This window comes from Suricata suricatta, chromosome 14 (genome assembly GCF_006229205.1).
Source record: "Suricata suricatta isolate VVHF042 chromosome 14, meerkat_22Aug2017_6uvM2_HiC, whole genome shotgun sequence".
NCBI classification, from domain to species: Eukaryota; Metazoa; Chordata; class Mammalia; order Carnivora; family Herpestidae; genus Suricata; species Suricata suricatta.
The window spans coordinates 68962594-68984030 of record NC_043713.1 but is presented as its reverse complement, the minus strand read 5'-3'; the positions used below and the strand labels follow the sequence as shown (position 1 = coordinate 68984030).

Sequence of the window (21437 nt, the reverse complement as noted above, 5' to 3'; positions counted from 1 at the left end):
GCGCACGCCTGCGCGGCAGACCCCTCCGCCTCCTCCCCGCGCGCGCGCGCCCCTTTTGGCTGCGCGCCGGCGCCGCCTGGCGGGCGGGAGGGGAGGTGGCAGGCGCGTTTGCAGGAGGGGCTCACCTCTTTGCTCGCGTACCCCCAGGAGGTAGACCGAGAAGGGGAAGCGGGCGGACGGAGAGAGGAGCGCGCAATCTAGCAAGGGTGGGGGCAGCTATGTGGGAGGTGGTGCGCCCTGCCGTCTAGACAGTCCGATCCGTGCAGGGGGCGTGTGCGCTCGGCGCACCTGCGAGACTACAGAGCCCCGGGCCGGCACGTGTGGGGAGTGTAGATACGTCGACTGCGCTCCGCTTCTTGCTGCCTAGGGAAAGGGAGGGGGGCGGGCAAGCGCAGCGGCCGGGTTTGTGGGGAGGGGGCGGCGGCCATGGAGCGGGTGAACGACGCTTCCTGCGGCCCATCGGGCTGCTACACCTATCAGGTGAGCAGGCACAGCACGGAGATGCTGCACAACCTCAACCAGCAGCGCAAAAACGGCGGGCGCTTCTGCGATGTGCTCCTGCGGGTGGGCGACGAGAGCTTCCCCGCGCACCGCGCCGTGCTGGCCGCCTGCAGCGAGTACTTTGAGTCGGTGTTCAGCGCCCAATTAGGCGACGGCGGAGCTGCAGACGGGGGTCCCGCTGACGTGGGGGGTGCAGCGGCGGCCCCAGGCGGCGGGGCTGGGGGCAGCCGGGAGCTGGAGATGCACACCATCAGCTCCAAGGTGTTTGGGGACATCCTGGACTTCGCCTACACTTCCCGCATCGTGGTTCGCCTGGAGAGCTTCCCTGAGCTCATGACTGCTGCCAAGTTCCTACTGATGAGGTCGGTCATTGAGATCTGCCAGGAAGTCATCAAACAGTCTAATGTGCAGATCCTGGTGCCCCCTGCCCGGGCAGACATCATGCTCTTTCGGCCCCCTGGGACCTCGGACTTGGGCTTCCCTTTGGACATGACCAACGGGGCAGCCTTGGCAGCCAACAGCAATGGCATTGCAGGTAGCATGCAGCCCGAGGAGGAGGCAGCCCGGGCTGCTGGTGCAGCCATTGCCAGCCAAGCCTCTTTGCCTGTGTTACCTGGGGTGGACCGCTTGCCCATGGTGGCTGGACCCCTGTCCCCCCAACTGCTGACTTCCCCATTCCCCAATGTGGCATCCAGTGCCCCTCCCCTGACTGGCAAGCGAGGCCGGGGCCGCCCAAGGAAGGCCAACCTGCTGGACTCCATGTTTGGGTCCCCAGGGGGCCTGAGGGAGGCAGGCATCCTTCCATGTGGCCTGTGTGGAAAGGTGTTCACTGATGCCAACCGGCTCCGACAGCATGAGGCCCAGCATGGTGTCACCAGCCTTCAGCTGGGTTATATCGACCTTCCTCCTCCGAGGCTGGGTGAGAATGGGCTACCCATCTCTGAGGACCCCGATGGCCCCCGAAAGAGGAGCCGGACCAGGAAGCAGGTGGCATGTGAGATCTGCGGCAAGATCTTCCGTGATGTGTACCATCTCAATCGGCACAAGCTTTCCCACTCGGGGGAGAAGCCCTATTCCTGCCCAGTGTGTGGGCTGCGGTTCAAGAGAAAAGATCGAATGTCCTACCATGTGCGGTCCCACGATGGGTCGGTGGGCAAGCCCTACATCTGCCAGAGCTGTGGGAAAGGCTTCTCCAGGTGAGGAATGGTGTCCCTCCTCATGACCTGCCCTGTTTCTGGCTCATGGGACAGTTTCTTGTTGAGATCAGGAGGTGTGGGATTGGTGAGAGTCATTTGATTCTCTAGGGCCACATCAGGTTTGGAGACAGTAGAGAGTATTTTAATGGCCCTAGTTTTGTGGCCAAGAGCTGCTTTCTCTTCCCTCAGGGAAGTTCTCTGGCACTAGGCGTGCTCTACTGTCTGTCTTCCTTTTGGGCCTTGTGGGAAGGGGCTGGATTCCTCAGGCCACAGCCACCGGGCCTCCCCATTCTTCTCCCTAGGCTCCCTTTGTGTTTCCGGCACCAGGCGTGGGGCCCTCTCTGGGGGCGGGAGTCTTTTCCTCCATCGACTTTCCCTGCTTGAATGGCTGCCCAGGGAGGGGCTGAAACAAGTGCATCTGGGACTCTTACACTCCCTGCCACCAAATCCCTCCCCCCACAGAGCACTGGTGATCCTGGATGGGCGCACTCAAGCTTTGCCCCTCTGTTTCCTGGGATCTTGGAGCACAGAGTTCTGCACCCAGAGTCTCCCAGCACCAAAATCTTTGATCTCCTCTGATCTGGTAGCTCCAGAGCCTAACTGAACCCACAGATCCCCGTTATGTTTTCAGGACAGAGAGGAGGGAGTCAGGATGTCTTTTTAGATTCACTTTTTAGTGAGCCTGATAGGAAACGGAGGACTTGTCTGGGAGCAAAGGGCTGTTTTGTTTTTCCTCTTAAGAGAATATTCAGAATAAAAGGCTGGTTTTAACTTGCCTGGATACTGAGGACCTTGTGTCTGTGTGAACCTCCAGAAGGAGAACTCCCTTGGAGGAGCCCCAACCAGGAACCAGTCTTACCGGTCAGGCAGCCCCTGCCCACCTGCTCCAGCGGGCATCTGTTTTACCAGCCCAGCTGGGGACTTGAGGCTCTATCCCTTGGCCTCTGGGGACTGAATTCCATCTGGGTGGCATTCATTGGCTGTCCTGGTGGGAGAGGCTGGGGGAGGGGAATACTGAGTTTCTAAGGGGCTTTAGTCTGGACAATGAATCACACATACCCCCTCCCAGAAAGGCCGCAGTAAGGCAGCCTTGTCCTGTTCTAAAGCCTCCTCCTCGGGTCCTAGAAATCATTTGAGCTTCTGGTAGGGGGGTGGGGGGAGTGGGGAGGTAGGCAAGGTCAGAGACACTTCCCTTCCCCCTCTAGAGAAAACCAGGGCAGAGAAGCCTGGGCCTGTGGAGCTGGGTGGTGACTTTGTCTTTGTCAAGCTGGGATGGGGAAGAGGGAGTCCTCTCCAACAGGCTGTGTGCAGGTTTTGGGGGTGGGGGTCTGGCCAAGTTTGTAGTCTTGTCTTTTGAGGTCTTGTTTTAAAGTCTCTTTTGGTTCTCTCTTCCAGGCCTGATCACTTGAATGGACATATCAAGCAGGTGCACACTTCTGAGCGGCCTCATAAGTGTCAGGTAGGGGTTGGGCCAGGGCAGAGATGGGCTGAAAGAGAATGCTGCTGTTTCACACAGCGCGGCCACAAGCCAGCTGATGTGTGTGCTGGGTCGGCTGACTGACCACCACCGCTTTGCACACCTCCCCCTCTGTCCCTCCACCCTCCGCCTGCTTTCCTCCTTTGTTCTTCCCCCTGGCCCCCTCCCCCGCCAACCGCTGATATCCCCTCCTTCCTGGTTGCTGGGTCCTGGTTCCCACCCTGTCTCTGTCTTCACTCTTTTGCTTGGCTTTCCTCTCCTGGCATTTGCCAGCTCCTTGAACGGTGGGCCACATTGCACAAGTGTTGTCCTGGGGGCACTGGCTCCCCGTTGGGCCTGGCTTCTGGTTCCCAGCGGTTTACAGGGGCCACCTTGGAGAGGGCAGGGTTTGTAAAGAGCTCCTGGTGGTTCAGCCATAAGCTCTTACCCCTTGTCTGCCGGGCAGCCTGACCTTCTGGGTCCCCTGAGCTTAGGGCACAAGGGGTGGCAGTAGGAACGACAGCGGAGGATGAGAGTGGATGGTCTCATTCTCTGAGCACTGGCACCTGTTTAACCCATGCTGAACCACATGTGCAAACAGCTAGGGTTTCTGAGGACTTAGGAGGTTTCCTCTCCTTGTGAGCTCTTTGTGTAGCAGTAGGTAGGGAAGTCTGGGCAAGATTCTCACCCTTGGTTTGTCTGCTTCAACAATATCTGGGGGCCCTGCGTGCCCAGAAAATGGAATTTCCTCTCCTGGCCACTGAGCATTCCTCTGTCGATGGAAAATGCATGTGTCTTCTTGGCTATCTCCCCTCCCGTGCCAAGTTTGTGCCATCTGAGGGGGCCACAGAGTGGTGGGGCGCTTGTTTTACAGTCTCTGGTAGGGTAACCTGTTTGTCTTATCCTGTTGGTGGCCAGGAGGGGGGGTTTAGGGGGACCTGCAGGGAGGAATGGACATTCTGTAGGTAGGGCAGTGAGCCCCCTGGGGCCAGGTGTGGACAATGTTCACAGCCAGCGAGGCTAGGTGGCCTCCTCCGAAGATGAGGACACAGGGTGGGCATGCTGGGATCCGTCTGTGCCTCGCTGCCTTCTCTCTCTGATTCTCTAATCACGGAGCACATTCTGACTCTCCCAGGTAGTGTGCTGAGCAGCCTGGCAGAGTAGGAGGAGCCCAGAGGGCAGTGGGGGCGTGCCTGGCGGCCTGGGGGGGTAACCTGCACTCTCTGCCCTTTTTCCAGGTGTGGGTTGGGAGCAGCAGCGGCCTGCCGCCCCTGGAATCTCTTCCTAGCGACCTGCCATCATGGGACTTTGCCCAGCCTGCTTTGTGGAGGTCGTCCCTTTCGGTTCCTGACACCGCCTTTTCCCTTTCTCTAAAAAAATCATTCCCAGCCCTTGAAAACCTGGGCCCAGCACACTCCAGCAGCGCTCTCTTCTGCCCAGCCCCACCGGGATATCCGAGGCAGGGCTGGACTGCCTCAGAGGGCAGCCGGGCCTTTACCCAGTGGCCTGTAGGCTAGCCTCGACCCAGAGAGGGTTTTCCGTGGACGGGAACGGGAATGGCGGTTGCTCTGTGACCCCTACTTTTCGGAGAGGTCACCACAGTGATTCCTGCCCACCATGCCCAGCTCCTCTCTGTGACTTGGAGTCTTTCCCAGCTCAGGGACCCCAGGGGTAGTAAGGAGCTCCTTTCTGGGTCCCCCTTATAGCCTCCAGGTTTCTTTCTGGGTTCTCTTGCCTTTTTCTCCCGCTTTAACAGGTGGCACCCCTGAGTGCCTGCCTGTCTTTGCTGGGGTGATTTTAGAGGTTGGTGCTTTCCCATAACTAAGTCACTGGCTTATGTGCTTCCCTTCCCTTGGCATGGCCTCCCCTAAGGTGTGAGGTTTCTAGAATGGGGCTTGGCTGCCCTTCTCCCCTACTCTAGTGGTGAATCCCCCTCCAGAGGAGACTGGAACAGCTCCAGCTGGGTGGACCTGTGCTGCCCTCTTCCCTTCCCACTCACACAGGTCCTGCTTTCATTTCTGGCTAGTGAATTAGACCTTTGTGTTTTTGAGGTTAACTAGCAGGTCTGCTCAGGAACTAGACTAACCAGTAGCTTTATTCTAAAATATGGCTTTTGTGGGCTGATACAGCAGATGTAGACACCCCCCACCCACCCAGATCCCAGTGGTGTGCCCTTTAGCCCCCGCAGCCTCTGTGGGGATAACAGGAGTGATGATAAAAGTTTTCATTCTAACATTTGAGGCTTTGTGTGTTTTGTCCTCGGTCTCTGTCATAACACTGACATCATTGTCCCTCGGTGTACATGCGAGCCCGCTCCTGCCCTGCCCCGCCCCCCCAACACACTCTTACAGACCCACTGGCCCCACCTCCAACCCCATAGTCAGAATGCCCCTGATGGTGACCCAGCAGGTGAAGACATGCTGGCTCTCAGGCTCTGGGCCGGCCGGCTGGTGTGCCCAGCTTGGTTAAACTGCAGGGGCATCTATTTTGCATGGTGTAGATTCCGAAAGCATCAGAGGTGAAGAGATGCCTCTCTGGGAGTTGGTTCCCTGGGCAAGAGCAAGGCACGGCTATACCTCTCCACCCCTCCTGATGCAATAGATGACCAGTTACAGAGCCAGTTATAGAGACTGATGCCACAGCTTGAGTGAAAAGGCCATCTGAATGAATGTTGAGGCACGAAGCCTCAGGCTTGGCAGTGACACACAAATCTCCTTAGGGCTTGGCCTAAGCATCCTTAACTGGCTCAGATGCCCCCGGTACTGCTGGCTTAGCACATGCAGTGGGGGATAATGCCCCGTGTGGAGTTCAGCCTGAAGCCGAGAGACCAGAGCAACTCAAGACCTCTCCCATTCCTTCTGGTGGCCCCACTTCTCAGGGGCTAGTTGGGTGGTTTGGGCTGGAGCATAGCTCATTAGAGAAGGAATGAATTGAAGTGAATTGAAGGGAGCTGGCACCACCAAGAAGAAGGGGGCCAGGGAGGCCAATGGCACTGAGCCTCCATTTATTGCCCTTAGACTTTTCCAGGGCTATAAAAAGACTGCTTAAGACCATGTCCCTAGCTCTACCCCCAGGCTGCCAGACTTCAAAGGCCACCAAAGGTTGGATGTACACTAGTGTCCTTGATACCATCTGGGCCCCAATCCTGAGCTGCTCAACCCCTGAGAAGAAAAGCTTTAGGAATTCTGGGATGGGGAGAAACTGTCAGGGGACTGAAGGGAATATGACTGGGACTCAGTGTTGAGTGGTGATGACCAGAGGTGACCCAAGCTTAGGGTGGCTGGGCGGGGACCTGGCAGGTGTGCTCCTAACAACAACAGGCTGCCTGGGCACAGGGCCATGGGCAAGGTGGCGGCCATTCCGAACATCAGTGGTGATCAGAGCATGCTATGCTGGCTTGCTCTTGTCCCATCAGGGTCCCTCTGTCTTCTCCATGTCTCTAGGATGGGAAGTGTCTTTCTCCTGAGTGGCCCCAGTATAGAGATTCTAGGTGTCCCTTTCTTTGGGATCTCTCTCCCCTTTGGCCACTCTTTTGTGTCGTGTGACCAGTCTCTTTACGTTCTGTGTTGTCTAAACTTCTGACAGGCCTAGACTCAGGCTTGTACACTCTGAACAATTCTCCCCAAAAACCTTGGGGACTGGAGCCATGAAGGGTCAATTCTGGCACAGAGAAGCCAACAATCACTTCAGCTTGGCTTTGTAATACAGTGAAAGTTTTTGTTATGTTTGTGCTTCCCTTCCCCGCCTCAGCAGATTTCCATTCCTAATTATGTTTGCTCAGGCTAACATTAGCTTTCATTCCTTGAGACATAATCAATGGAGGAGAGGGGTGGGGAAAGTCTGCTGGGTCTGGGATTTTAATTTTGCCTAGCTAATCCCTCAAATGGATAATCCACTTGTGGATAATTGAGGTTTGGCTGTCCATTATCTTTAGGTAGCACAGTGTGACAAGCAGTGCTTTAAAGGACAGACCCCAAAGGAGGTTGGCAAGAGAAACAAGGCATCACTTTCACATTCCTCTAGTGGCGCCTTTCCCAGGGACCGCAGAAGATGGAATTCTGAAGGTGTCTTTCAACGCATTTTCTTACACCTGGTCTGTTTTTGGTTCCTTTCTGAGGCGTAGACCACACTGCCTCTTGTTGTTGGGGAGCTGGTCCTCAGGTCACTGGTTGGCAAAGCTGGCTCTTATCCCCAGATAAAAAGGCAGGTGCACCCCTTTCTCGTGGGGGTGTTTTTGGCAGCCCCTGCTCTTCTTTACAGGCATGTGGGCTGGGTGGAAGAAGGAATTTTCCCCCCACTGTCACCTACGATTGGATCATGAGGTCTCTGAGGTGGGGCCCACCTGTGGCCTTGAGACCAAGCACCCATGATGCTTCCTGAGTCACCTGAGTGCTCAAGTTTGTCTGCACAAATGCTGTCACCTCTCCCTTTCAGGGGAGACCTAGCTGCCCCACACACTACATTAGAAAGTATCGGTACCTTTCACTTTCCAGAAGCTATGGATGCCGAGTCTGGAAACGGGAGGAGCACAGGCTCAGCGGCTGGTTCACGTTCCAGCAGTCCTGTCTCCCCTCAGGGCCTCTGTCTGCCCAGCCATAAAGTGAGGGGAGGGAGGGATACCTCCGGAAGCTGGGAGGCTAGGACAGGTAAGGGACTGGCCTGGTAGTGGCAGTGTTTTGACTGCTGTTTTCTCTAGGAGCAGTGTCCTGTGCTTTAGGCAAGTCACTCTCCAAACTCCGCTTCCTCATTTGCCAATTGAATAAACTCAAGGCATTAAAACAGTTGCAGTATTTCATTAGCATAAGATGTTCTGTTCAAATGTGTTAACATTTACTTAAAAGAGAATGATGGAGAATGGCAAAGCCTGTCCTGATGTGCACAGACACTTGGGACTGGAATAGGCACAGAGGTGTCTTTAGCCTCCACAATATCAAATACGTTGGTTTCTTGCTTTGCTTTGACTATACAGCAAGGAGATAAGCATTTGCATGTGAGGTGATGGGGTTCAGACATTTCCCTGGAGATCTCGGGATCTCAGGATATACTTTGGTTAAGCAGAGATGGCAGCAGCAGCCCCCCTCTAGTGAGTTAATGGGGTGGCGTGTCTTCAGTGGTTAACGGTCATTCTGTAATGCATTTAAAGATGAATGTTGCTTTCTCTTCAGGTTCTAAAATAGTAAACACACACACATAGAAAAGGGAGTCAGACTTGACATGAACCTCTAAAACATCTCATGGAACCAAAACAGGTTGAAAGTCAACAGACTGAAACTCTCCCAAGGAGTCTTCCCTGACATTCTGTGACCTCCAAGGCTGGGGTACCTGGGTGAGCCCCAGATGAGGAAGGGCTCTTGGTGGGGAGAGGTCAGGGACTGAGACTGAGTCAGGCCCTCAGGTACAGGAAATGCCTGGGGACCTGGGGCTGCCTCCCAGGATGCTGATGCTGACCCTCAGCTCCTGGGTCATCTGCTCGGGGTCTTGCTAGGAGTTGGTGCTCACACCGTGGCTTTCTACAGCCATGCTCTCTTGGAGGGTGATAACATGGCCTGCTTTGGAGGGCTGCTGTAAGGGTGGATTGCAGGAGATCAGTGTCTTGGAAAGGCTAATCGTGGTGCCTGTCTGGCACAGAATGCATGCTCTGTCCATGTGGAGTGGTATCATTCTTGTCATTGCCAGCTTTTCCCCAGCTTCACGTCCCACAAATGCTTCTGAATCAGGCAGCCTTCCTTCTCTCTGCTCATTCTCACATTAGCAGAATTGACACTATCGTTTCATGGGCTGCTTTCTCAATACAAGCCTGCAAGAGTATTATAAGGAGTCATCTCTGTGCTTTGTCCTGCCTTTCCTTTCCATTTCCCTGTGGCCAAGACTAACATCACTTTTGAATAAAGTGGATAAATTGAATTCTTTGTATAAAGCAAGTAGAGAAAACCCAGGATTGAGAACAGGAAGAGTGGTCTGTTCACATGCCAGTTTACTTCTGTAAATTCACTTATAGTCAGTGCAACTAAAGTCAGCTCTTCATGTTTAAGAATGAACAAATGCCGAATCTTTATTTTGCAAAGGAGTGTGGAACTTAATGTGCCAGGCTCTGGACATGTTAATGGTAGCCATTTGGAACCAATAATTCCAACCCAGGTGTCTCATGAGGAGGCATCATGGAAAATAAGAGCAGCTTACTTGCCATTCTGGGGAGAAAGCATGGGCCACATGTAAAGCTGTCTTTATTACAGGGAGTCCGTGTGTTGGCCAGAAACAGTTTTTGTTTCCTGTTGTGCTTGGTGGGAAGTCAGGAATGTGATGCCAGTTTTCATTTCATCCTGTTTTCCCTTCTGCCCTCAGACCTGCAATGCTTCTTTCGCCACTCGAGACCGTCTGCGCTCCCACCTGGCTTGTCATGAAGACAAGGTGCCCTGCCAGGTGTGTGGGAAGTACTTGCGGGCAGCGTACATGGCGGACCACCTGAAGAAGCACAGTGAGGGGCCCAGCAACTTCTGCAGTATTTGTAACCGAGGTAATCTCCCTGCTGTTTCCTCACTTCCAGGGGATGGGCCTGAGCTTGTGTGGGAGGCCAGGGGTGTCCTGATCGCCTTGCCTCAGACTCCACTCCTTGCACGGCTGGCCCTCCCTTTCCACTGAACGATAAACACCTTTATTGCCCAGCTAGCTATTTGCCACCTCTTCCTTCCCAGACTTGGGGGCTTGGAATAGGAGTTACCAGGAGATCAGCAAGTGGGAACGGAAGGAGAGAGTACAGGTTCCGAGTCTGGGCTCATAACACGTGCTGTGCGGATGGCAGGATGGATACATTTCGTAGACACCACTGAACTACTGAGGTTGGTGGGAGAGTCACTAAGCCCCAAGAAGTGGGAAGAAAGGGCGTCCTGCTTGAAAGCTTTTGCTGGCTGATTTCACTGGCGTGTGAAATTCAGCAACCAAGGAAGGAGGTTGAGTCTGGAGATGGACAAGGGGCAGAAAGTTTCTAACACAAACGGTCAGAAAAGAGCCCAAACCCAGGTGACTTGTGGCCTTGGCGAGACAGGAATGTAGATGGTGCTCTGAGCAGGACAGTGTGCTTGAGGCCGAGTGGGCCTAGGTGGAGTCTGGCTCTGTGGCCCCAGTGTTGTGTTGGATGAAGTCCAGCCTGCCTCTGAGCTTCCCCCAGGGCTTGTTGGTGGTTGGACGGCTAAGATTTGTGTTGTGCAAACACAGTGTCAGTGGAGGAGGCTTGCGCCGTATCTGTGCCTAAGGTTGGGGCAGCCGTCTGTGGTGGCGTGAAGATGCTTCTGCACGGTGCGCTTGCTTTGGCCAGGTGGGGACCTTGCTGGGAAGTCCTTTCTCCTGGGACTCTTGTCCCAATGCCTCTGGAAGTCTTGGGTATGGCTTAGTGGATGGAGTACTGAACTGGAGTTGGACTAAGGGTTTAGTCCATGCCCCTCCTACCTTGCCCTACTCTGTGACTTTGAGCTCTCCCTTCCCCTTTCTAAGCCTCAGTTTTTCCATCACTTAAATGGGCTTAAGAATACCATGGCTTGCCCACCTCACAGGGTTGTTGTGACGATCCCAGGAGACAAGGTAGGTGAAAGATCTCTGAACTCCCCACGAGGACCTGCAGCCGTGGGCGGTCTCATTCTTGTGTTTTGTAACAGTGTTAGGAAAGACACAGCTCACTGACACTCTGGTTTGGAACAGGCACCCTTGCGGTCCTTGGCTGGAATCTTCAGGTGCCTCTGCTGTCTCCATGTGCCCTGAGGTCGCTGGTGGAGGGAGACTGCTGAGTAACTGGGTATTCTTGGTGCCCTGGAGCTGGGTTCCTCCCTGGGATTGCACACCTGGGTTTGCCTTGAAAGCCACTGGATATCAATGTTTGTACCACCAGGAAATCTGCTGTGAAAGCAGGGAGGTGGAAATAAAAGCTACTTAAGCATCTGTCCTATTTTCTGACACGTCAGTCGAACCCTTTCTGGCAGGAGCTTCCCCTAGGTAGTGAGTAGCGGGGTTGTGCATGTGGGGAGTTATCGGGCTGTGGCTGACCATCTTGAGCGTGGCTGCCCCAGCTCTAGAAAAAGCTGGTTTCTTATCTTGCTTCATCCTAACTTGGCTTTCTGACAGAACCACCCCCCTCAACCGGCTCCTTACAAATAACTAAACCTGCAACATGCCAGCCATCAGCAGGTGTTTGGTCACGTTTTCAAGCCGGAGGTTCTCTATCTGAGAACTGAGGTCAGAGACCAGAGGCAGGATAACAGTGAGAGCGGAGGAAGATGTTAATGATGAAACTCAGAGCCTAGCTCAGATTGCCTAGTCGGGCAAGAATTGGACGGGAGACCCAGGGCCACAGCCCCTGGGGGCCCAGCTCAGGAGGAAAGAAGAGCTGAGAGCAGCAGGGAACAGCAGGGAAAGTCAACCCAGTTAGGAGACAGCTGATGTGGCAAAGCCAACAACTGTTGTACATCAGGACTTGGCCAGCAGCCACAGGCCACGTGACTGGTTGGGGGAGCCAGAAGAGTCAAACCAGAGCCCACCTTTTCTCAGAAAAACCAAGACTAGATCTGGACCATAGGCCAAACAGCTCTGGGTCTGAGAGTCAGAATGGGAAGTTCCATTCCTCCAACAAGACAAAAGAGGACTCTGGTCCGACCTCTCCTAGGCATACAGGAGGAAGAGAAAACAATTTTGGTCTTTATTAGGATCGAAGGAGCAGGATTCTATCTCAAGACTCATTCATTGGGCAGAAATAGAAGGAGACGACTTCTAAGGAAAGAAAAAGAAAAAGGAAGAGGAAGGTAGTTTGTCCAGGAAGAGGATAAGGATACCAAAGACATCGAAACCCTGGAATCAGAATACAGAAAACTCTGGGTCATTCTTCTCCCTGCCCAGCGCCAAGGCTGTGATATAGGAGGAAGTGCACAAATAAATTAACGTACTTATGTCCACGAGGGTTCAAGCAAAGGCTGATGTCAGCCAGATAGTCAGACGGTCCAGGTTGGATCAGGTGCCTTTTGAAACCCTCCACTCCCAACAACTCCAGGCACTCAACTTAACTACCAAAAGATCCTCTGATCTTTGCCACACAGATGACTTTTGCCCAAGAAGAATGAGAAAGAAGGGAGGCAGGCAGCCTGGCTGCTCTAGCCCCACATTTGAGATCGATGACCTTGTCTTTGTCCTAGAGACATAGCAGGATGTGGGTCATACCATCTGTAGAGGAAGATTATTTGCAGTGGAAGGAGTTTTGATGCTAGAAAAGCTTGTTTCTTCATTTTCAAATTGAGGAAATGAGTTAAACTGAACAATGGGAAGGAGAGAAGGACCTGGTAGATCACCATGATTTTCTTTTAAAAATTTTCTGTAGCAGGGTCTTTGTATATATATGTACACGTACTAGTGTGAGAAAGAGGGATAGCTTATTGGGAATCCGCCTTTAACAGAGACAGCATTTGAAATCCAACATCATCGGGGCGCCTGAGTGGCTCAGTTGGTTGAGCGTCCGGCTTTGACTCAGGCCATGATCTCGCGATTCGTGGGTTCGAGCCCCACGTCGGGCTCTGTGCTGACAGCTAGCTCGGAGCCTGGAGCCTGCTTCGGATTCTGTGTCTCCCTCTCTCTCTGCCCCTCCCCTGCTCACGCTGTCTCTCTCTGTCTCTCAAAAATAAAAAATATTAAAAAAAAAAAAAAGAAAAACAACGATAACAAAAAAAACAACAAACCTATAAAAAAAAAAAAAAAGAAATCCAACATCATCGCTTATGCGGGGGGAAGCCTTCTCCCCAGTCTGAGGTGAGTGCACAAGTTGTCACCAGTGCCAGTCTTGGACGCAGCCAGCATGCCATTCCCCTGGACTGAGCGGAGACAAACCTACTTAGTGCTTCCATCAGCACAGCCATGTTGGGCATGGCCCTGCCAGGGTTTGGACAAGAAAGCAGTCTCTGACCCCTCTATGGAAGTGGAATTCGTGAAAGATTTGCTTCTGGAGTGCAAATTGCAGCGCACCAAGCAAGAAAATGCCGTGGAGGGGCAGCAGTCTTTGTGAACTCTTCATCTCTGGATCGTGGGGGAGGCTGGATTGTTGATTGTAGTAAAGTCACGTGTGTGCTCACCATTTCGACATCATTCTGGTCCCTGAATCAAACTCTTTCTGGTTCTTGGTTAATCAGTGGTGAATGGGCAGGTGAGTTCAGAATTCCCGCTAAACGTTTCTGGCTTTCAAGATGTGTTCTCCAAAACTCAACTTCCGTTTTATCCCAACACTTGGCTGCTGAGTTGCTCTGTGTTTAAATTCCGGGCTTTAAGTGGCAGCTGTGGATCCACTCCTACCACCCTGCCATGTGGTTTTGCTATAGATAGTACAGTCTGCAGCTGGGGTAAAGTTAAGAGGACCTAGCCATGTGTTTCTCAGGCTGTTTTTCAGGAAAACATAGCAGATTTTCACTGAGCATCTGCTGTGTTCCTCTAGTACTCCTTCTTTCCACAAGGAGTAAATATAATAATTTTTGGTGCTCCTTTCCTCCTTTCCTGTCCCCTTTAATCTCAGTGGACCTCCTCTGCTATACCATGGAGAGGGCTTCATACCACTTCAGAGGCTCTACAAGGGATTCAAAAACAAAAACAAAACAAATCCCTTCTAAAGTGGAGTTGTGGTGTCCTTGGAAAGTCCTGATATCTTATGTGGGTTGCCAGAGGCCATAGCACCAATCCCAGCGGCAGGGCTAACGTCCTGTTTCCTGTTAGCCTTTCCTGCTCATTCCTGACTGCAGCTTCCCTCATAAGAATGTTTATATGGGACCTTACTCTTAAGCCAGTCTGTCCCCCGTGATTGGCTCCAGGCAGACTACTTGGTCACAGCACAGGATAACTCGCTCTACCAGGCAGGGCAGGACACCAGCAACTGGACCAGGGGTCTATAAAGTAGCTGTATTAGGAAAGAAAGGAAAATTCACTCAGTGCCCCTTTCCTCTGAAACCACCAACTTCTACTGTCAGGGGAGTGTGTGTTAAAGAAGACTTCCACAGGTCAGCTCCTGTCTACTGGCTGCTTCCATTCTAATCCACCAATATGGCAGAAACACGTAAGGGTAAATGGTGATAAATGAAACCTACCACAGATTCCAAGGGATGTTTCTGTGGCCAGGGCCCTTTAAAGAGTCTGCTCAGTGGTTAAGGACCACAGGATAGCACATGGTCCTGGGGTTGGAGTCCAAGCTCTACCATTTAGTAGCTGCACATGTGACTGCAAGTCACGTAACCTTACCAACCCTCTTGTTTTTTCATCTATGAAATAGGTGTACTAATAATTCCCAGCTCATAGGGTGACTGGGGGAATTCTACAGAATAATCCATGCAACGTGCTGGGCCCTGGCACACCATTATCACTTGTTAAAAGTGAACCTTTACTACTGTTCCAGCAGCATTTGAAAGGCCATGCCAAATCAGACTTGTGCAGACATTACACAGTACCCTGCAGCCTCTGACCTGTTTCGAGTGGATCCCACTGTTATCCTATAACTATAATTTAAAAGGGGGAATAAAAGCACTTGAGAATGTGTCACCGGATCTGGAGTAGATTAAAGGGTCCTGGCACACCAGGTGGACCTTATGCTAAAATGCTTTGGTTCCTGCTGAAGGCACGTCCTGATCCTTGACCACGGTGGAATTCGATGACACAGCTTCCTGCAAAACCCAAGTCCGTTTCCTTTGACTGGCCCACCTGGTTTCATGACCTCAGACTTGTGGCTGGTGTGGAAGTCGGCCCAGCCTGAGCTGTTGCATGACTCAAACTGACCAGAACATCTGGGTTGGGCTGCTGCAGTTTTCAAGATGGCTGGATTGCCCCTCCTCCAAAATGAAGGCAAAGATATCACTTTTTCTTCCTTAAGTGAACCTAATGGCTACTCCAAACCCAAACTGAAAGATGACCATGAATAAGAGCTGACTGAGCCTCTTTAACATAACTTGCTATTTTTGTTGTTCCTCAGAAGGTCTGAAGAGTTGCTAAATCCAGTTATTTGGAAAGTGAGAAAGTTAGCAAAATAGAACGTGTCCTGCTAGATAGAAGGAAGGGGACTCCTGGAGGCATCCCTTTGGGATTTCATCTTGCCTCCATCTGGTTTGTTGTGCAGTTTGCCTTTACAAGTGTTAAGCAGGCGTTCTGCTGGCTGGAGTCCTGTGGCTGCCGTTGAGCCTCAGTACTATTCTGACTACATTTCTAGCCGTGGTCTCTGCAGATGACCTGGGGCTGTGGGACATCTTCTCCAACTGCTCTTACTGAGGCACCAAGCAAGCCTAGAGGCATTGCCTCTGGCCCTGGCGGGAGCAGGATCTCAGGCCGTCCCTCCAGGCACCCGGCGTGGGTTCTCCACTGCAGCCTTGCAGAGTGGGCTCTGCAGAGAAGCCAATTCGAGGACAGTGCCATCCATCCTGAGTCAGGTGGCTCCTGTGGTTGCAACTGTTTTTGAGCCAACAAGGGGGCCCCTTCTAGGTGCAGCTGACCTGGGAATGCTAGCAAAAGCGGCCAGAGGAGAGGCGTGGGGGAAAACAGAGAGGTATCTCTGTGCTGGCCGCGGGATCTCATCTCCTTTTGTCTTGTTTAGGTTTCTCCTCTGCCTCCTACTTAAAGGTCCATGTTAAAACCCACCACGGTGTTCCCCTTCCCCAGGTCTCCAGGCACCAGGAGCCCATCCCGAATGGGGGAGCAGCGTTCCACTGCGCCAGGACCTATGGCAACAAAGGCAAGCGACCCCTTGCTCTGCACTTTGCTTCTCTGCGCAGACTGTGTTGTGGGGGCGCTGGGCCGGGCGTGGGGAGGCGGGAAGGCTGCCAGCTTGCTGGCCGCCTCAAGGAGGCTCTGAGATCTGAGTGGCAGTGGCCTCCAGGACAAAAGTCCCAAGTGGGTATCTCACTCCAGGGCAGTGAGTGAGGCTTTTAGGGCACTGCCAAGATCCAGCCCCCGCCTCCTCTTCCCCAGCCCTCCTCCCTTGCTCCTGGCCAGCCCCCACTGTCTGGAGCCCTGCAGGGATGCCCGGGGGCCCAAGGCCGGAAGTGGAGTCCTGCATGATGAGTCACTCTGGGCCTGTCCATTGCCTGTGGCCCTGTAAGGATGGTGTGGAGCTGTGGCTGTATGCTTTCTTTTCCTTTGACCCTGTGGGCAAGGGGGAGCCAAGGGCTGGCTTCCCCCTTGATAGGGGTGACTGGTTGCTGTGAGTGGCCCTTTCTGGTGGGCCTCTGGCTGCTTTTGTGAGATGCATGGCGATTAATGAGCTACGTGACTGCCTCTGACTTGGAGTTGGTCTGCAGAGAGCTCCCGAGGCCCCACCTTCACTTGTGGATTCAGGTTGTTCTGTGGTATTTCTAGTTGTTGCCTTGGGGATGATGCCAGGGGCTTGGCAGATGGCAGAGATGGCAGAGATGGCATGCTCCACGCTCCCATCACAGACCTCCCTTCCCGGCATGGCTCTCTGAACCCAGGCAGGGTTGATTGGTGGACTTCAGTGTGGGCAGGACAAAGCAGAGCAATGAGGATCGTCTTAAGGCCCAGCTTGTCCTGAGCCCCGTGTGGGGAAAGTCAGCTGACTGAGGTGTTCAAAGTTGCTTTTTAATCTCTATGCTTTGGCCGCTGGGCCCTGGATGGGTTTTGGCAGAAGGAAGGCAGGGCTTGTGTTTGCAGCACTGGGAAAAGGATTGGCTTCTGTTTCAGCCATCAGTGGGGTCTGCTGGGTTGAGGACCTTGCGGCTTTGGTTCTGCCTTGCTAGGGTGCAGCTAGCCTGGTGTGGAAGTGAGGCCATTGATACACCTGCTCGGCATCATCAGGGCAGCCAGCAGAGTGCCTAGGAACTGGGGGTCTTTGAGTTGTTTTGGGTGGAAGCAGTGGAGGCCCCCTCTCCGTACCCTCTTCCTTGAAGCAGGCTGAGATGGTGGTGAGCGATACACGTGCACCTGCATGAAGAGTCCACGGCGAGGGAGGCTGGCAGCCCCAGGGCCCTGCTGTCTCACCCCCGTAGGCACACCAGACTCCCAGACTGACCAGCTGAACCTCCGTGGGTTCTGCCAGGGCGGTGGCTGGCCATCCGCTGCCATCCACAGGCCTGTGAGCTGGCCTTCCCCGACCCCTCCAGAAGGGGGCATCTCCAGAGCCTGGCCTCATCTCTCCTGTGTGTTTTGTTTTCTCCTAGAAGGCCAGAAATGCTCACATCAGGATCCGATTGAGAGCTCCGACTCCTATGGTGACCTCTCAGATGCCAGTGACCTGAAGACGCCCGAGAAGCAGAGCACCAATGGCTCCTTCTCCTGTGACATGGCAGTCCCCAAAAACAAAATGGAGTCTGATGGGGAGAAGAAGTACCCCTGCCCTGAATGTGGGAGCTTCTTCCGCTCCAAGTCCTACTTGAACAAACACATCCAGAAGGTGCATGTCCGGGCCCTTGGGGGCCCCCTGGGGGACCTGGGCCCTGCCCTTGGCTCACCTTTTTCTCCCCAGCAGAACATGTCTCTCCTCGAGTCCTTTGGGTTTCAGATTGTTCAGTCAGCGTTTGCATCATCGTTAGTAGATCCTGAGGTTGACCAGCAGCCCATGGGGCCTGAGGGGAAGTGAGGCAGATGCTGTGTCCCCATGGAAATGACCACCGGGGACTGCTGAGAAATGCTGTGAATGCGGAGGGAAGTAATGTCTTTGGGTTCTGTAGCTGAGAGATTTTTATTCGTTTTTAACTCCCCCTTCCCCCCACCCGGTCACCCCACCCTCTCCCTCTCCACCACCCATCCCTTCAGTGGTCTTTAGAAATAGATTCTCATCTGATACTCTGCAGAAATATCTGCGAGACTTGGTACGGGACAAGGGCAGGAAACACTACATAGGCCTCCAAGGCCACACCAGTCCCAGTTTCTCTAATGGGCAGAAGCTGGAATTCCTGGGGCTCAATTCTTAGCGATCCCAATCACAAACCCACACGTGACGGCATTCAGGGACCTCCGTGATTTGGGTCCCCCCCCTTCTCATATCCCTCAAGAGAAACCACATCAGGGTCTCCACCCACTTACACAGTGCTGATACCCAACTGTTTTCAAGGAAGCTGGAAGCCTACAGCATCCTATGGACCATGGGGTGAGTGCCCTCTGAGAGCCCCTGAGCTTAACCCTTGACCTGGAGGGCCTCAGACCTTTCTGGGCCCTACCTGGAGGCTAGCATTTCGCTACTAGAACAAGCTCGGCTGTTGAGGACACCCCCACCCCAAATTCCAGTTCTTACGTGATTTTAACCATTCAACTTGCTGTTGGGTTTTAATTCTCTAATTATTATTATTGTTATTATTTTTTAGGACCAGTTGTAGTGAATTGCTACTGAAAGCTATCCCAGGTGATACAGAGCTCTTTGTAAACCGCAGTCACACGTTAGGGTTAGTATTAAGCTTTGTTTAGATGTACCATAATTAACTTGGCTAGTTGATTGTTTGGAGTCTATGGAAGAAATAGTTTTATGCAAAGTTTTAAAAATGCCAGTCTGGTCAGGGAGGTAGCGGGTTTCAAGGTTGTTGGTAGCCAGGAAGGCAGGAGAGCTGGCAGGTGGGGACATTGTTGTGTACCTCAGCTGTGACACATGTGAGCAGGCCCAGGGTGACCTGGTGATGTGAATTGATCTGATCAGACTGTATTAAAAATGTTAGTACGTTACTCTACCTTCTCCCCTGAGTCCAGTTTTTCAGCCAAGTGTGGGGGTACGGGGACTTTGGGACGCAAAGGGTGGGCACCTGCGGGGGGGAACCCAGGAGACCTCTCTTCCTCCTCATTATACCAGCTGCAGCTGCACTGGGATCAGTAGGTGGATGTTCCCACTGAGGACTCGGCTGCCAGCATTCATCCATTTGTTCAATAGATACTCTCTCCTTGTTGTCTACACTGCTATGTGCCAGGTCCAGCCTCAGACCCTGACACACTGGTGAGCAGGACACCCTTATGGAGCTTACTGGGAAAGAGAGTTTATACGTAAGCAGAGTTAACTGTGAGTTCAGGTAGCAAGAAGTCCAGGGAGGAAAACTAGGCAAGGTAGGATTAGTAATAGTGGGAGGGTGGGTAGGTTGGCCCAGGATGGTGAGGGGCCTGGGTGGAGCTCTTGGAGAGAAGATCTAGAGTTAACGAGGACCCAACATAACGACTAGCTAGGACCTGAGAAGGGACATGGGCAGGGTGAAGATTGTCATGGCCAAGGGGCTCTAAGAAGCTCAGCAACATGAAACGTCCCCCAACCCTCTGTTACCTACAGGGTTATGTAAAAGATTGTTGCACCCTTTGTGGCGATGTATCAGGATAAGGGGGAGGAGCACCTGGGGAGCTCAGTCGGTTAAGCAATTAAGCATGAGCTCTTGGTTTTGGCTCAGGTCATGATCTCACAGTTTGTGGGTTCAAGCCCTGCATCAGGCTCTGTGCTGACAATGTGGAACCTGCTTAGAACTTCCTCTTTCTGACCTGCCCCTGCTTGTGTTCTCTCTCACAAAATAAATAAATAAATTTTTTAAAAAGAGAAGAGGGAAAGACAACAGCAAACAAGAGACAAGAAGTGAGCACAATGAAGAATTAACAGGAGCAGGAATTGTAGCGAGAGGGGAGGGATGACTTAAATTAGCCCGGGCATCTTGAGAAACCTCGAGGAAGAGGGAAACCCCTAAACTAATAGAAACAGCATTTAGCCTCCAAACAAGTAGGGGAAAAAATGATAAAGGAGAGAAAAATAAACATAGACCAGGAGAAATAAACAAAGCACAAAATGACTTAGACCCACATTAACAAACTGCTAAGCCATCTACATGAAATCTTAGGTAAGTTGGCTGGGTTGTGGGGCATATGTAGGAGGCTTGGGCCATTTGATGTCAGTATAAGAGGAAAGGGCAACCCTAAAATGCCGAGGCTTTGTTCATATGGCCTTGTGACCACGGGATGTGCCAACTGGTGACACCCACCAGGCATTAAGGCAGAGAACCTGGCCTTGAACTATCAAGACATTATTGGTCCTGCCCCCGACCCACCTCCCGCAAAACCCTTACATGTCCATGGACAGGTAGGAGCCACCGTTAGAAAGCAGTAACTGTGCATGGGAGGAGGGGAACGACAAAGCATGTAACCTGCTTCTTCCAAAACACTACTCACCTGGAGGGCTGAGCAGCAAGACGAGGTTCCCCTGCCTGCCCGCCCCCACCACCGCCTCTGCGTCTCCTCTGTACGCCTGTGCCCTTCAGGCCACAGGGAGGAAAGCTGTGCAGAACATGGGTGCAGAAAGGTGGAATGACTTTGCCATGGTCAAGGGTAAAGAGTCTGAGCTTTGGGGGGTCCTGGGTGGCTCAGTCAAGTGTCCAGCTCTTGATTTAGGCTCACATCATGACTGTACGGCTCTGGAGTTCGAGCCTCACATGCTTGGGATTCTCTCCCTCTCTGCCCCTCCCCTACTTGTTCTCTCTCTCTCTCGCTCCCACAAAACTAAATTAAAAAAAAAAAAACATTAAAAAAAAACACAAAGCCAAGCTTTCGCTGTACAGCTCCACCATCTGCTTACTGTCAACCCTGGGGCAAATCTCTGAGCCTCAATTTCCTCATCAGATAAACCAGGCATGAAGATTAGGGGAGATCATCCCGAGCTAACATTTTCTGTGCTTAATTCTCAGCACAACCTGTGAAGTTGGTTGCATTACCATACGCCTCTTGCAGACCAGCAAACAGGCTCAGAATGGTAGAGGCATCCTTCTCACCCCTGCCCAAGGCCACATAGGTAGTGTCAGAGCCAGCATACAAACTCAGGGCTGCCTTCTGACCCCAGAGCCTTCATTCCCAAGCTCTGGTGACACTGCCTTTACACACATGTAAATGTCCACTACCATGCTCAGCAGAGAGCAGGCGCTTACCCTGCTAGGGCCCCAGGACAAGGGCTTGCACAGTGCAGCAGGAAAAAGCCACGAGGTCAGTGCTGGAAGGAGTGCCCAGAGGCCCTGTGTGGGTAAGCACTTTTCATGCTAATGTGACCCTCTCAGGTGACTTGCACCCCACCACCAAGTCACTTGGGACTGTAACACCCATGTAGGGCTGTCACACCAGGAGCCTGTCTAGCCACTGCCTGATGGCCTGGGCAAAGACTGGGTACTGGCCTCACTTCTCCATAGCAGTGATCATCCATCTCTGCCCCAGGCACCAGGGGACCCTGGCAGATAGGGTTACTGAGAAATCTGACCACTGATAGCCAAAAGTAGGACCTGGGGGCCTGTTGCTTTGGGGCTATGGCCAGTCTCAGGACATACTTTCTGAGATAC

The 21437-nt window shown here is 52.9% G+C and overlaps 1 protein-coding gene across 6 annotated transcripts; it reads left to right on the top strand.

Annotated features, from left to right (window-relative positions):
* Positions 1-19: 19 nt before the first annotated feature.
* PATZ1 (POZ/BTB and AT hook containing zinc finger 1) lies at positions 20-18821 on the top strand. 6 transcript variants are annotated; one of them, XM_029922094.1, is made up of 5 exons: positions 20-1697; positions 3093-3156; positions 9496-9667; positions 15743-15880; positions 17325-18821. In XM_029922094.1, the coding sequence occupies exons 1-5, from the start codon at positions 427-429 to the stop codon at positions 17738-17740; spliced, it is 2061 nt and encodes a 686-aa protein (XP_029777954.1). In that variant the 5' UTR covers positions 20-426; the 3' UTR covers positions 17741-18821. The 6 variants fall into 6 exon arrangements, with proteins under 6 accessions (XP_029777954.1, XP_029777953.1, XP_029777957.1 ...); XM_029922093.1 differs by having other exon boundaries at positions 17322-18821; XM_029922097.1 differs by having other exon boundaries at positions 15808-15880; positions 17322-17437.
* The last annotated feature ends 2616 nt before the right edge of the window (positions 18822-21437 follow it).

What these genes read in the sequence shown, in the direction of transcription:
- PATZ1 (XM_029922093.1), top strand. Translation starts at nt 427, where the DNA reads ATGGAGCGGGTGAACGACGCTTCCTGCGGCCCATCGGGCTGCTACACC. An exon ending in TGTGGGAAAGGCTTCTCCAG is followed by an intron (nt 1,698 to 3,092) that starts GTGAGGAATGGT and finishes TCTCTCTTCCAG; the next exon opens with GCCTGATCACTTGAATGGAC. An exon ending in AGCGGCCTCATAAGTGTCAG is followed by an intron (nt 3,157 to 9,495) that starts GTAGGGGTTGGG and finishes TTCTGCCCTCAG; the next exon opens with ACCTGCAATGCTTCTTTCGC.